Here is a 12500-nt window from a genome sequence, read left to right on the forward strand (position 1 = left end):
TACATATCCAGAATAAATAAATAAATAAATAAATAAATAAATATCAGTAATATACTTATAGAGAAAAGGCCTTTTCCATGGTTGTCATAAGCTTTGTGAGTTGGGTTAAATACTGATCCTTGGATCCTTAGATGCTGGTTGATGTAACTCTTTTAAGGTTGTTTTTGTTACGCATAGGAAGGAAAGTTAGAATGAAAGGTCTGGTCAGTTTATCTTTTCAAGTTCAATTCAGTGATGAGCTTTAGAGTATAAACCAGTAGAAAATTTGGCATTTTTTATAGTTTTGTTTTAGTGTGGACAGCTACCTAGACTGTAGATTTGTTTGTGAAGACTAAGGAAAAATACAGTAAACTGGGTAGAAGAAAAAAAGGTTGCAGTGGCTATTCTAACTTGTTAAACAGGGTAAGTTTCAGCCTTGTATGGCAGGCTAAACTTCCAGTTGTTCTCCTGGACAGTGTACTGAATGTGATGATCAGATCTGAAGACTTCATCAATCATTGTCCCTAGTAGTTTTGTATGTTTGACTTTCTCAATCGTTTTTTAATTAGAGGAAGTTATGTTTAGTATTACTGTTTTAAAGACTACTGCATAGGGGGAAATGTAACAGATTTGTTTTTTTTGGAAGGTTTAAAAGTAGTTTACATTGTTGAAGTCAGGATTCTATGAACTGGACAGTTTCTTCTGTTCTAATCTGTAAATGGGAGTGACTGTGGGTTGAGAAGACCAAGTTGCAGTTGTCTGCATACTGTATGTTAGTTTATTTTGATGCTGGTTGCATATCACTTTATGTTAAAGAGGAAATAATCTAATACAGAGCATTGGGAGATGTCTATTTGTATAGGTTAGGAGGTACCAGATCATAGGTAGAGAGGCCATGTTTAATAAATACCTGTGAACTTATGAACAAAAGATGAAAGAGGAAAGTTCAGCATAAAGGCACAGGTGAAATGGTGGATGGGGAGACTAAGGCAGAGTTGAAAACTGAAACTACCGAATTAGAATTCTTTTTCCTCAAAAGAAAAGGAAATCTGTTCTTGGATCCAAGTTACTGAGGGTATTATAACAAATTCTGACAAGGAATGGGTGAAAAGTGAAGAAATGTGGGTCAAGTCAGAGATGCATATTAGAATCCACTGCACAGAAAATGAAAATCATATTATAGTAAGGACAGATTCTTGGGGGAAGCATATTGAATAAGACATAATAAACAGTTGTGAGTTAAGCAGTTAATTCTTCCTGTGACAATTCTCACTTCTGTAATTCATCCATTAGTTTGCATACAGCACACTAACACCTTGTTTTTCCCTTGTAGCACCGTGCATTCCAGAAAATGGTTACGCCGAGCTCGATTGTTCTACCAACATTATAGCTGTATCGTGGAATCAAAGTAAAGGTGCAGTAAATTACATTGCAACAGCAGTCGCTCCCAATGGACTAAATTATTCCTGTGAAACAACCAGTACAGCCTGTACCATAGAAGATGCAGAATGTGGGCAGACATACGTCATTGATGTGACAGCAACAGATTCAAACTGCAGCAGCTCTCCTCACACTGTAACTACACTTCATGCAGGTAATATGCCTTTAGTTAGCTAGACAGATGTGTCAGACACAGTATAGTTAATGTTTTGTTATTTATTAACAACTTATATCAGGCCGCAGGGTTAAGTACATGTTGGCAGCATCAGTGCAACGGCATCTGCCTCATAATTCCAAGGTTCAGTCCTGGTCTCTGATCATCGCTTAGGGGAAACTTGCATGATCACCTTGTGTCTGAATTAACTGATTTTAGTAATATGGTCTCCTGTCAAAATATTTTGTTTGACTGGATGCTGTAATTTCTCTATATGAATCAGATTTACACAGGCCACAATTACAAAGGATTTCAGAAAGTACAGTTAAGATAAATTAAAACATGGCAAATAAGATGCAATTCATTTATCTTTGTGGCATTAATGTTCATTTAAACAACAGCTATTTGTCACAAAAATATTAAGACTGTATCTGCATAAAGTTTTTATACCTTTATTTAGTTTATATATACGTGTGTGTGTGTGTGCGTGTGTGTGTGTGTGTGTGTGTGTGTGTGTGTGTGTGTGTGTGTGTGTGTGTGTGTGTCCATATGGGCTCATGTCATTTCACTGAAAGCTCATTTCAATGAAACTTAAATGGTTGAGCCCATTTCATTGAAAACTCATTTGACTAAAGAGAGAGAGATTTAGCATAAAGTAAGTAAAGTTAAAGTACTGTTACCTCCATATATGATGATTCCATCTCCATGGCTGCCCATCTCTTACCCCTACATATAAAGCAGTTTACTCAAAAAAATAAATGGGTATAATAATAATAGATAAAAGCTAAAGGAAACTAGTGACTGGATATCAACAGAGAGTACAAGAAAATGGAACTTTAAAAACATTTCATAAGAGTACTTATATAAAACCAGTAGAACACGTACCTTTCACTCTCTCAGCACAAGAATTCTGGACAAAGCTGAAAATAACTGGTGAATAAAGGACCAAAATCAAGGACAGAGTTTAAATATTGCTCTTGTAAACTTAGAAAGTTAGTAGAATAACATGTTTTGCATAAGCATGCATTTCTGCCGAATAGGAAGTATAAACCTCAAATGTCTGCATTATTTAATGATTTCAGTCTTCAGTAGCTTGTAAGAAAACCACAAATTTTATAAGAAACAGACCAAAAATATGAGATAAAAAATTGGTCAGCCTGCAAACTTCTGGACAGTTCAGAGTATAAAACAGAAGAAGAAGAAAGTTACAGAGCTAATATAAGAAAGCATACTTTTTCCATACAGATTGTTTTATATGCAGGGATGAGCAACTTTCCATAAAACTGCAGTGTCAAAAATGGTGGTAGATTTCAACATTGCATTGAACAACTATGTGGTAGAGTAGATGGCCAAAAACTGAATAACTGATTTGTGTTTTTTAGCCAGCTATTCAGATTTCACTATTTTCTCAAGGGTCACTTTAAGTGCAAAGTTCTCCAAACTTCTGAAGTGCACCCCAGAAATGAGGAATCCCCCCTGAATGGGGTAAATGAGAGTTTACCCAAAATGCATAAATAAGCTTTGCCTATATAAAGTGAACACACTGTCACTTTGACTGAAATGGGAACTGCAGAGCCAAGCATTACATAGTGACTGTAGAGAAATACAAGCATTCAGTTATTTCTTAGATAAGATGTGAAAAGTAAGTGAAGTGTGTGTGTGCGGAGACAGTATGTCCACTGGGTAGGATAACAGAAACTTTTTTTCTTTGGTCATCATATTCTAAGTTCATGTGTTCCATACCTTATCACATTCTAAGTTCATTTTCCATACCTTATCACATTCTAAGTTCATTGTGTTCCATACCTTATCACATTCTAAGTTCATGTGTTCAGCGCTTTATTCATAATAAATATCAGTACAAGTCTCATTTCCAAATTTCCCTTATTATACTATTAAGTAATGTTAAATAAAGAACTATTTTAATGCTCAATAAAATGATACACCTCTGAGATTATTTTTATTTTGTTTAAAAAGTGGAAGACATTGACAAATCGGATCTAACTCTGAAGTAGCATTGCTTCCCAGAAATAATTTCTTCTCAAGTACTTAAGAGATTTGTTGGCACTCGGTGAACTATTAACATTTCCTCAGGTTGCTGGTAGAAGCACCAAAGGAAAAGTTGCACTGCACTGAAGTACACCAGACAAACATGTAGGTGTTATAAAGCAAATATATTAAGGACAGAAAACATTCATTTCTTCAGTTTTAGAATCCCAACCACATAATCAGAATATGTGTTTTAAATGATACCATGGTTTTGCTGTAATGACAGAAATGGCCCTCCCACCAGGCAAATTCAACATTATCAAGTTTATACTCTAAGAATATGACATTATGTTTGTTATCTCCATTTTGTAGAAATCTGACTGGCTAGACCACATTCTAACAATAAATACACTTCAACCTTATTCCACGAAAAAAGACTGACCAAGCAGTGCTTTAAAATTTGTGCTAGAGACAAGAAAAATAAACAAAACTGTCTCCAATTTCTTTCTGCTACAAAGCAGTATTTAAAAATAAAGCTTCACATAAAATTAGCACTTCATGAAATACGAATGCTTATACAAAAGCCAAAGGATTTAGAAATACCCAACTGAGACAAATTAACTTGCTGCCCTTCATATAACTTGCTCATTGGTACATATACATGGTTTGTGTTTGTGTATTCTGACCTCAAATTTCAAACACAACTTCACACACTGACTTGCTGGATTCAAAACATAGAACCTGATTTAAAAAACATGCATTTAGCCACAAAAGATATTTATAGCTAGGGATACTGCAATATGGTGCACTGCAAGGCAAAACAAAAATGGAGTTCCAAAATGTAAGCAACTCAAAGCTCACAGCAAGATGTTTATGCTTACTGCTTCCCAGGGGGTATAGATCTGATGCATGAGAATTATATGGGAGTGCTGAACTGCAGGACAGGCAGTCCTGGGGCTTACAGAATGACAGACACCTATGCTAAGCTGCCCTGAAATTCAGAAAAGTGCGTTTATCTAATTAATTCATTTGTTCTGCAATAGATTATGATATCTAAAATTGTTACAGGACATGATATAGTGACACATATGCTACTAATAAAAATACAGTTTGATAGCAATAAAAGCATGTTGTGGCTGATGTGGAATTCTCCAAACTGCTGGTGTGTGTGTGTGTGTGTGTGTGTGTGTGTGTGTGTGTGTGTGTGTGTGTGTGTGTGTGTGTGTGTGTGTGTGTGTGTGTGTGTGTATGTGTGTGTGTGCGTGTGTATGTGTGTGTGTGTGTGTGTGTGTGTGTGTGTGTGTGTGTGTGTGTGTGTGTGTGTGTGTGTGTGTGTGTGTGTGTGCGTGTGTGTGTGTATACTTGCTCTGTAATATTCTGGTACCCTAATAGAAATTTGTTGTTTCCTTATGTCCACTGTGATTACTGACATACCCTTTGTTACTTCTTTGTGTCTGAAACAAACTAAGCATGTAACTGCAGACAGAATGACAACAATAAGTGACAAAAGGGTTGTAAGTTATATTAGAATTTAGTCCATGAATGAAATGCCGATTTTCTCTGCTACCATGAGTGAATTCCATCACAATATGAGCTATTCCATAGTATGCCATAAGAGTACTGAGTCTTATTAAGTATGTTCCACAGTTTGTGGTTAATCATGTGCTAAAACAGCATGACTGACTTATTTGTGGCTATAATTTCTTTACTTGATGTGGTTGTCTCATGGACAACAGCAGGGTCAATAGAAAGAAAGAAAACATTAAGGTCTGGACAGTTTCCATCAGAATGGTAATTTATGAAAGTCTGAGTGTGACCCTTAGTTGACAGTAATTAGTTCTGCTCAGAGATTATGTTGATTAATGCATATATACTAATGCAATGACAAACAGAAAGGGGATTTTAATGTTCACAGAAAAAGAAAAGGAAAAAGTATAACACTTTTAAAGAGCAATAATTAACATTTCCTTTGACTTAGAAATGTACTTTAAACTGTTAAGTTGCCTAATTGCACCCTTTTTAATCTTTGCAGTTCCATGTGCGCCCATTAATGCTCAGACGCAGCCTGGCTGCTTCAGTAATTTCACACTAGTATCATGGGGTCGCAGTGAAGGGGCACTGGAATACATCGCCACAGCTGAAGACCCCGATGGCCAAGTATATACATGCATATCATCTTCAGGGTTTTGTCAGATTGAAGATTTGAACTGTGGAATGGAATATGCAGTGCATGTTATAGCATCAAACAACATCTGCAATTCTTCACAAAGTACTTCCTCCAAAATAAAAACAGGTAATTTCACTGCTATATAGCAAAAGAGTTTCATTCTGTTGCCTTCCTCCAAAATAAAAACAGGTAATTCCACTGCTATATAGAAAAACAGTTGCTTTCTGCTGCCTTGTTCTACTTCACTTGTTTGAGTAACAAAAAAATTATATAGTTGAATACTTTTCAATAACAATGCCATGAGCCGTTTTCACCACGTTTGAACCCAGAGGTGAAATTATTTTATGGCCATGGATTAATTTACAACCTGGGCTATGAATGTATTTGCATTTTCTTACTGACAAAAAGAAACTTATTCTACTATAGTGTTGTATTACCTCATCACAGACCATGATGCATTTCTGGTTTGCATTTAGTGTTCCTAATACAACACATTGTATTGTGTTTATTTTATTGACATTTTTATTACAAAGAATATTTAACATAACTGAAATAAAACAGGATAGAAGTAATGTTGGATTGAAGCCCCACAAACTGGCAAAGTAAAACTTCATATTTGACAGGCTAAAATGTAGTGGGGGATGGGAAGAGTGGTACCTTGTGTACAGCGTCCCTTTTAGTTAAATATATGCCCAGAATGCAGCTTCATGTTGCCAAGGAGCAACAGATGTAAAAAAAACTGTCGTGCATCTGTAATTTAAACAGGTAATTAGGGCATAACATGAGTAAATGTATGACCTTTATATCTTCCTGTTTGACTTCTGACCTACCAATGCCCCTGTTTTTGGATGAATGCTGCCATCCTTTCCCGCTATGAATAGAAACATGTTGGCATGTAAAGTGGGTGCTGGGGCTTCCAGTTATCAGTCAAGTTAGACTGGAGTAAACCAAGGTGCCAGATCTTGCAGAAAAGGTTTGATAATAATAATAATAATAATAATAATAATAATAATAATTAGCATTCCTGTGAGTTTTCTACTCACAGGAGTACAAATTATTATTATTATTATTATTATTATTATTATTATTATATTATTAGTTGCGGCAACTATTACTGGAAAAAGTACATTACACCACCATAAGGAGAGATAGTCAGATGCACCACGTGCGAGAAAAGCTTGATGTATTGTACAGATGCAGAATTCAGAATGCCGGGAACAGTCAATCATTCACCTACACATCTTCTAAAATATAGTAAAAATACATGTACTGTATATAAAAAACAAAGCTGCACACTGATACAACAAGGAAAAGAACTGTATTACAAATAATTAACATGATATCAACATTCAGAACTCAATTATACTCATCTGAAGGTGATATTTCCATTTCATGTTATGGCATTTATGTTTGTCTTTTCCCGGTTACGGTGCCAAGTTGCCAGCCGGACGCCCAACCTTCAAAGAAGGCACACCCATTCACGCATGCACCTACTTGCATGTCTTTAAATGTCATACGACTGCAAGGAGGACATGCACACTCCACACAGAAAGCGCTCCAGCCGAGAATCAAACGGGAGAACCTATTGGTGTGAGGCAATAACGCTAATCACTACACCACCGCGGCCCATCAATGTTAGGGGATTTACACACTCCCTATTAACAGAGCAGATTGTATGTCACTGGTGAGATGCATTTAAGTCATACAATATGTAATGCAAATGTAACATTCTCATCAAGAGCAACAATACCAAAATATTGTCACGATTTTAATACATTTTAATAAATTATTTTCTTATTTTTGTGCAAGTAATTTGATTTAACTATTTTATTTTATGGCATACTAATCTCTTTGAGTCAGTGTTGGTTGCAGGAATGTCATTAAGAGAAAAAGGTAATAATACTAGTGATTAAATGAGTGAGTTGAGAAGATTCAAGTTATAAAACCACAGGAAGTATGTTGATGTTAGCATTTTAAACTTAGATCTCTTTTAGCAATTTTTCTTTTGTGGGAAAAGGGAATTTGTAACCTTCTGAGCTATTATTTGCTGGAAGAGAGAGCATTCTATTGGCTGCCCATTGCTTGTAGATGGCTACTATTACAGCTGCATTGCTCATCTTTGCCCTTGTTTGAGTGGAGCTAAGCAATGCTGCTCGACTTTCCCCACCTAAACGCTTTATTCCCTGAAAATGACTAGATTTGCTTCCACAAACACCAGGGAAGTTCTTAATTTATAGCTAATATATTGGATTTCTGTTGCCTCCCTTATCAAAATTTTTCTCTCAGGACAGAAAGGAAATTTGCAATGATCTGAACTATTATTTGTTGCAAGTGAGTTATCACTTTCTACTGTCACTTGCCTGCAAATTGTTACAATTTATGCTGCATTGCTCAACTCTACCCTTGTTTGGGCAGAATTGTGGGATATTACTCAGTGAGCAGCACCTTGGTAATTAAGGCTGTGCTTTTGTGAGATTCCCCTTCCAGGTGCCCTGGCCAGTGTTTTCATTGGACCTTAGTGGCAGAGTGCTGGTCATTTGTTATTACTGTTGTCCATGCAATTGCTGTGTTATTGTCGCACACTTACTGCCATTGCTCTTGCTTTGTTTTTTGCTTAAACTTCTTATAGGCTCTGTTGTTTACCTTGGTTACTGTGACTTCTTGCACTAAAGACCCTTTCCGCCTTTCGACTAATATACTAATTATGTGTTGGGTGGAACTTAATTTTTATAACACATAAACCTAACCTGGCTGAGCAACCAAACTGTATCCCTTCCATTGCCAGCCTCATAGCACCTAAATGTTCCTAGGCAGTGTAGAAACTGCCAAATGCTCAAAGACAAAGAAATCTTACTTAACATACATCATACAATCTGTAAAATGTGTAAGTAGCTACACAACATGCAGGCCACCCTCTTGTCAAGAAATATGGTCTCTGAGCACCAAGTTACCACCTACATATCTATACAAACATATCAAACCAACAAATGCTAGCACTATCAAATCATCTTTTCCCAATCCTCCTTAAAACTGAGATACACTCAGCATAAATCTACAAACATAACATTTCCACCCTCTTGTTATAATTAAAGATTCACCAGTCTACAGAATGTAAACCATCTACTGCAACTTTACAAGTAGCAATGTCCTAGTAATTAGTGACTCCACTGTCAGGCACACAAACTACATATGTATGAGACTGGACAAAGAGGGGGTGACAGTTAGTTGCCTCTCCAGTACCAGGATCTGTGATGTCACAATGGCTCTTCAGTCCCTCATATTGAGCAAATATAAATATGACCTCATAGCAGCCCATGTTGCTGTTGTAAATGACTTGAGGGACTCAATCCTGAAGGCCATGCAGAGATGCATGATGGATCTCACTATGCATGTGTAGAATGCATGAAAGACCTTGTTCCTGAGTGGAATCATACCTTCAACCAGAATGATGCCAGAATACAAAGAAAAGATAATTAGGTTCAACAACTGGCTAGGTAGTTGGTGTTAACTATGCATCAGCATGAGATGAAACTGTGGACAGACCAACTCGCTTTGCAAGGAAGATCCTACACCTCTCTTCCTGTGGCTTCTACTTATGGCTAAAGCCCTTGTCACCCCTATAGTATCTCTTTTAGGCAGAGTCCAACTACTAGATATCCCATCATAGCAGATAAAAGTACAGCAAATTTCAATTCTAACTATGTCAAGATCGCACTTCTCAGTGCCAGGTGTCTTAATAACAAATTGCTGGATCTTGAGTCTCTTTTGCAGCTGCAACACTTCCACGTCTATGTTGTAACTGAGACTTGGTTTCATTGTAAAGATATCACTCCCTCCTTATCTGGGTTATTGCTTACCATACATCAAAACCAGAGGGGAAACTGCAGGGGCATTTCAATACTTGTCAGAAGCCAAATCAGCTGTAGGCAAATTACCCAAAACCCAAAGACTTGAACTCATTGAACTCCGACCTGCCTTAAACAAAAAGTATCAGTTTACAGCCTGCGATAGGACACCATCTATGTATTCAGATGACCATGAGAGACTCTGAAATATTTTCTAATCTTAAACACTTGTAATGGATAATGCTGTTATAGTGGCTGATTTCAGTTGTCCATTGACAAACCTGTGTACTTCTACCTCTGAAGATGAGCATACCCAAAGATTGCTGGACTTAACAAATGATAATTCCCTCGAACAAATATTAAACCAGACCACTAGACCTTGGCCTTAGCAACCTAAGCTCCACATGTGCAACTTCTACAGTATCTCAATCCCTAGTTAAATCTGAACCCAGACTAGTGCCTTCTCCACCCCCACCCCCTGTGAACAATTCTGAATTTAAGGACTTCAAATAGACAAACCTACTAAAATTCTACGATGAGCTCTCAAAAGGTATTTATTTATTATTTATTACTTTATTTCTTTTTTTCTTTTTTTTTTTTGCATTTGTTTACCAGTAACGATGGATTGGGCCATTAACTAACCCAGATAATTAAGAAATAACATCCAGCAGTGTTCTGAATTAATCTTAAAGTATGTTGTATCACCTATTCTGACCTGAAACAGTGAAATGGTTGCTTTGAAGATTGTGTAAACAGTACCATATAGAAGTAGCTGAGAAGCATTGGAAACATGAACCACAAAGCATTATAGACAAAACTGATGTGTACGTCATATGAAATCATCCATTACCAACCAATTAAAAAACAGATGAGAGAATACCAGATACAGTAGTATAATGTAAAAAAGACAAAAGTAGCATTGATCATCACTGAAATTGCTGCAGTAAGCGATTACAGTGTCTCATTTACTGAGAGACACAGAGTCACAAAAATATCAGATTTGTAGGCAGAAATGATAGCAATGTGGAAGTATGATACCCAGACAGCTCCAACAGTAGTAGAAGCCATGGATGTCATAATAATGAATCTACAGTCATATTTAGATATGTTTTCAATGCATGTAACTCCATATGAATTGCAGAAGGAGTCAATTCTGGCCACAGTGTAGGTGCTGAGAAGAGCACTTTGGGTTAACATAAAAGACTGAAACAATATTAATTTCATAAACTTTGATCATACCCTGACTTAGGAATAGGGTACATTCCCATCAAGATATTAACAACCCAAAACACTTGGAGAAATTATACCTTATATACATATCTAATATACTTCTAAATAAATTTAGTGCCAATTTTTCCCCCAGAAACAGTAATTAAAATTCTGCTAAGCCTTAAATCCCTTACAACCAACCTAATATAATCATGGATCTTGACCTAATGGTGATCTCAAAAAAAAATTTCTATGGATCCAAACAATTCACCTGGATGCCTAATAAACAATGCCAAACATTCCCTTGTTGAATCCCTCTTGACCTTGTTTAACTTAAACGTAGCCACAGGCAGTGCCTCTGAAGTATGGAGAACTACTGCTGCTGTGATGCCCCTTCATAAGAGGGGGCCCTAACACAGCCCCAAGAACTATAGGTCCCTCAGCCTAACTCATCTAATTTGCAAAGCCATGGGAAGCATTACATCTGACTTTATAAACTACAACATCACAAACCTCACACAACTAGACGTCTCAGCCATTTGGTTTTGTCAAAGTGAGGTGATGTCTACTTAATTTAGTAAATTTCTTTGAGAAAGCCACACAGGCAGTGGCTAGTGGTCATTCATTCTACACAGCACATCTGGATCTAGTCAAGGCATTTGACACCATCCTCAATACTGGTTCTGTAAAAGATCTCAGTGTAGACCCAGAGTCTATATTAGAACACCGAACTTTCAAAATTTCAAGTGTTCTAATATCGACCCGTTTTCAGCGAAAATATTGAAGAAACAGAAAACCAAATGTTTCCTAGGGAAAGAATTTGGTTGTCCATTTCTGTTGCTTTGGTATTTTCAGTGCTGTGGTGGAAAGTTATGGGTCGGGTTCAGGTAAGTGTGCGATTGCGTGGATGTGAGGGTTAGGACGGGGTAGGTGAGTTAGGGTTAGGGCGCGGGTCAGGAAAGTGTGCGATTGTATGGACGCGAGGGTAAGGGCGGGGTAGGTGAGTTAGGGTTAGGGCGCAGGTGAGGTGACTGTGCAATAGTGACAGACCTTAGGGTTAGGGTTTGGGTAAAGGTAAGTGGATAGTTAGTGGTGTATGTATAGTTTAATGTAGGGTTAGGTGTAAGAGTTTAGGTGTATGTGTGTGGATTGCTGTTTGTTTGGTCTGCTTGTGTTGTGTGTATGTGTTTTGGAACAACAAATTTTTTCCCTAGGAAAAATTCGTTGTTCTGTATGTTCGATGTTTTAAATTTTAGATTACTAGGGTTCGATATTAGAACACTCGAAATTTTGAAAGTTCGGTGTTCTACTATAGACCCGTAGACCCATATATGGTAATGTGGATAACAAACAGTTTGAAAGATAGAACCCACATAGTTAAAGTGGAAAGTGCTTTCTCACAAAGTGCGAATAACAAACAGTGTACATCAGGATCAGTACTGAGACCCTCCTTTCAAACAAAGACCCGCGGTGGTGGTGCTGCGGTAGTGTTGTCGCCTCACAGTAAGACTCTGCCTGGTTCGATTCTCGGCTAGAGTGTCTTCTGCATGGAAACATGCATGAATGGGCGTACCTTCGTTGTAGGTTGTGCGTCAGGGCTGGTAACTCGGCACGTAAAAATCAACTACCAATCATTAGTGGACCGGAGTTCCACTGTGGCGACCCCTAACCGGGAAAAGCCGAAAGACACAACAACTTCTCCAACCTCCAAAAGTAA

The 12500-nt window shown here is 37.3% G+C and overlaps 1 protein-coding gene across 1 annotated transcript in view; it reads left to right on the plus strand.

The window, feature by feature from the left end:
* Nucleotides 1-12500, plus strand: part of LOC122814297 — a 780122-nt gene that overhangs the window by 438724 nt on the left and 328898 nt on the right. Inside the window, exons 47-48 of the mRNA XM_044086885.1 lie at nt 1313-1573; nt 5595-5855. Coding sequence (XP_043942820.1) covers nt 1313-1573; nt 5595-5855 — 522 coding nt within the window. The remainder of the gene's footprint in view (nt 1-1312; nt 1574-5594; nt 5856-12500) is intronic.

Source organism: Protopterus annectens, chromosome 10.part0 (genome assembly GCF_019279795.1).
Source record: "Protopterus annectens isolate FY-2018-M chromosome 10.part0, PAN1.0, whole genome shotgun sequence".
Lineage (NCBI taxonomy): Eukaryota > Metazoa > Chordata > Ceratodontiformes > Protopteridae > Protopterus > Protopterus annectens.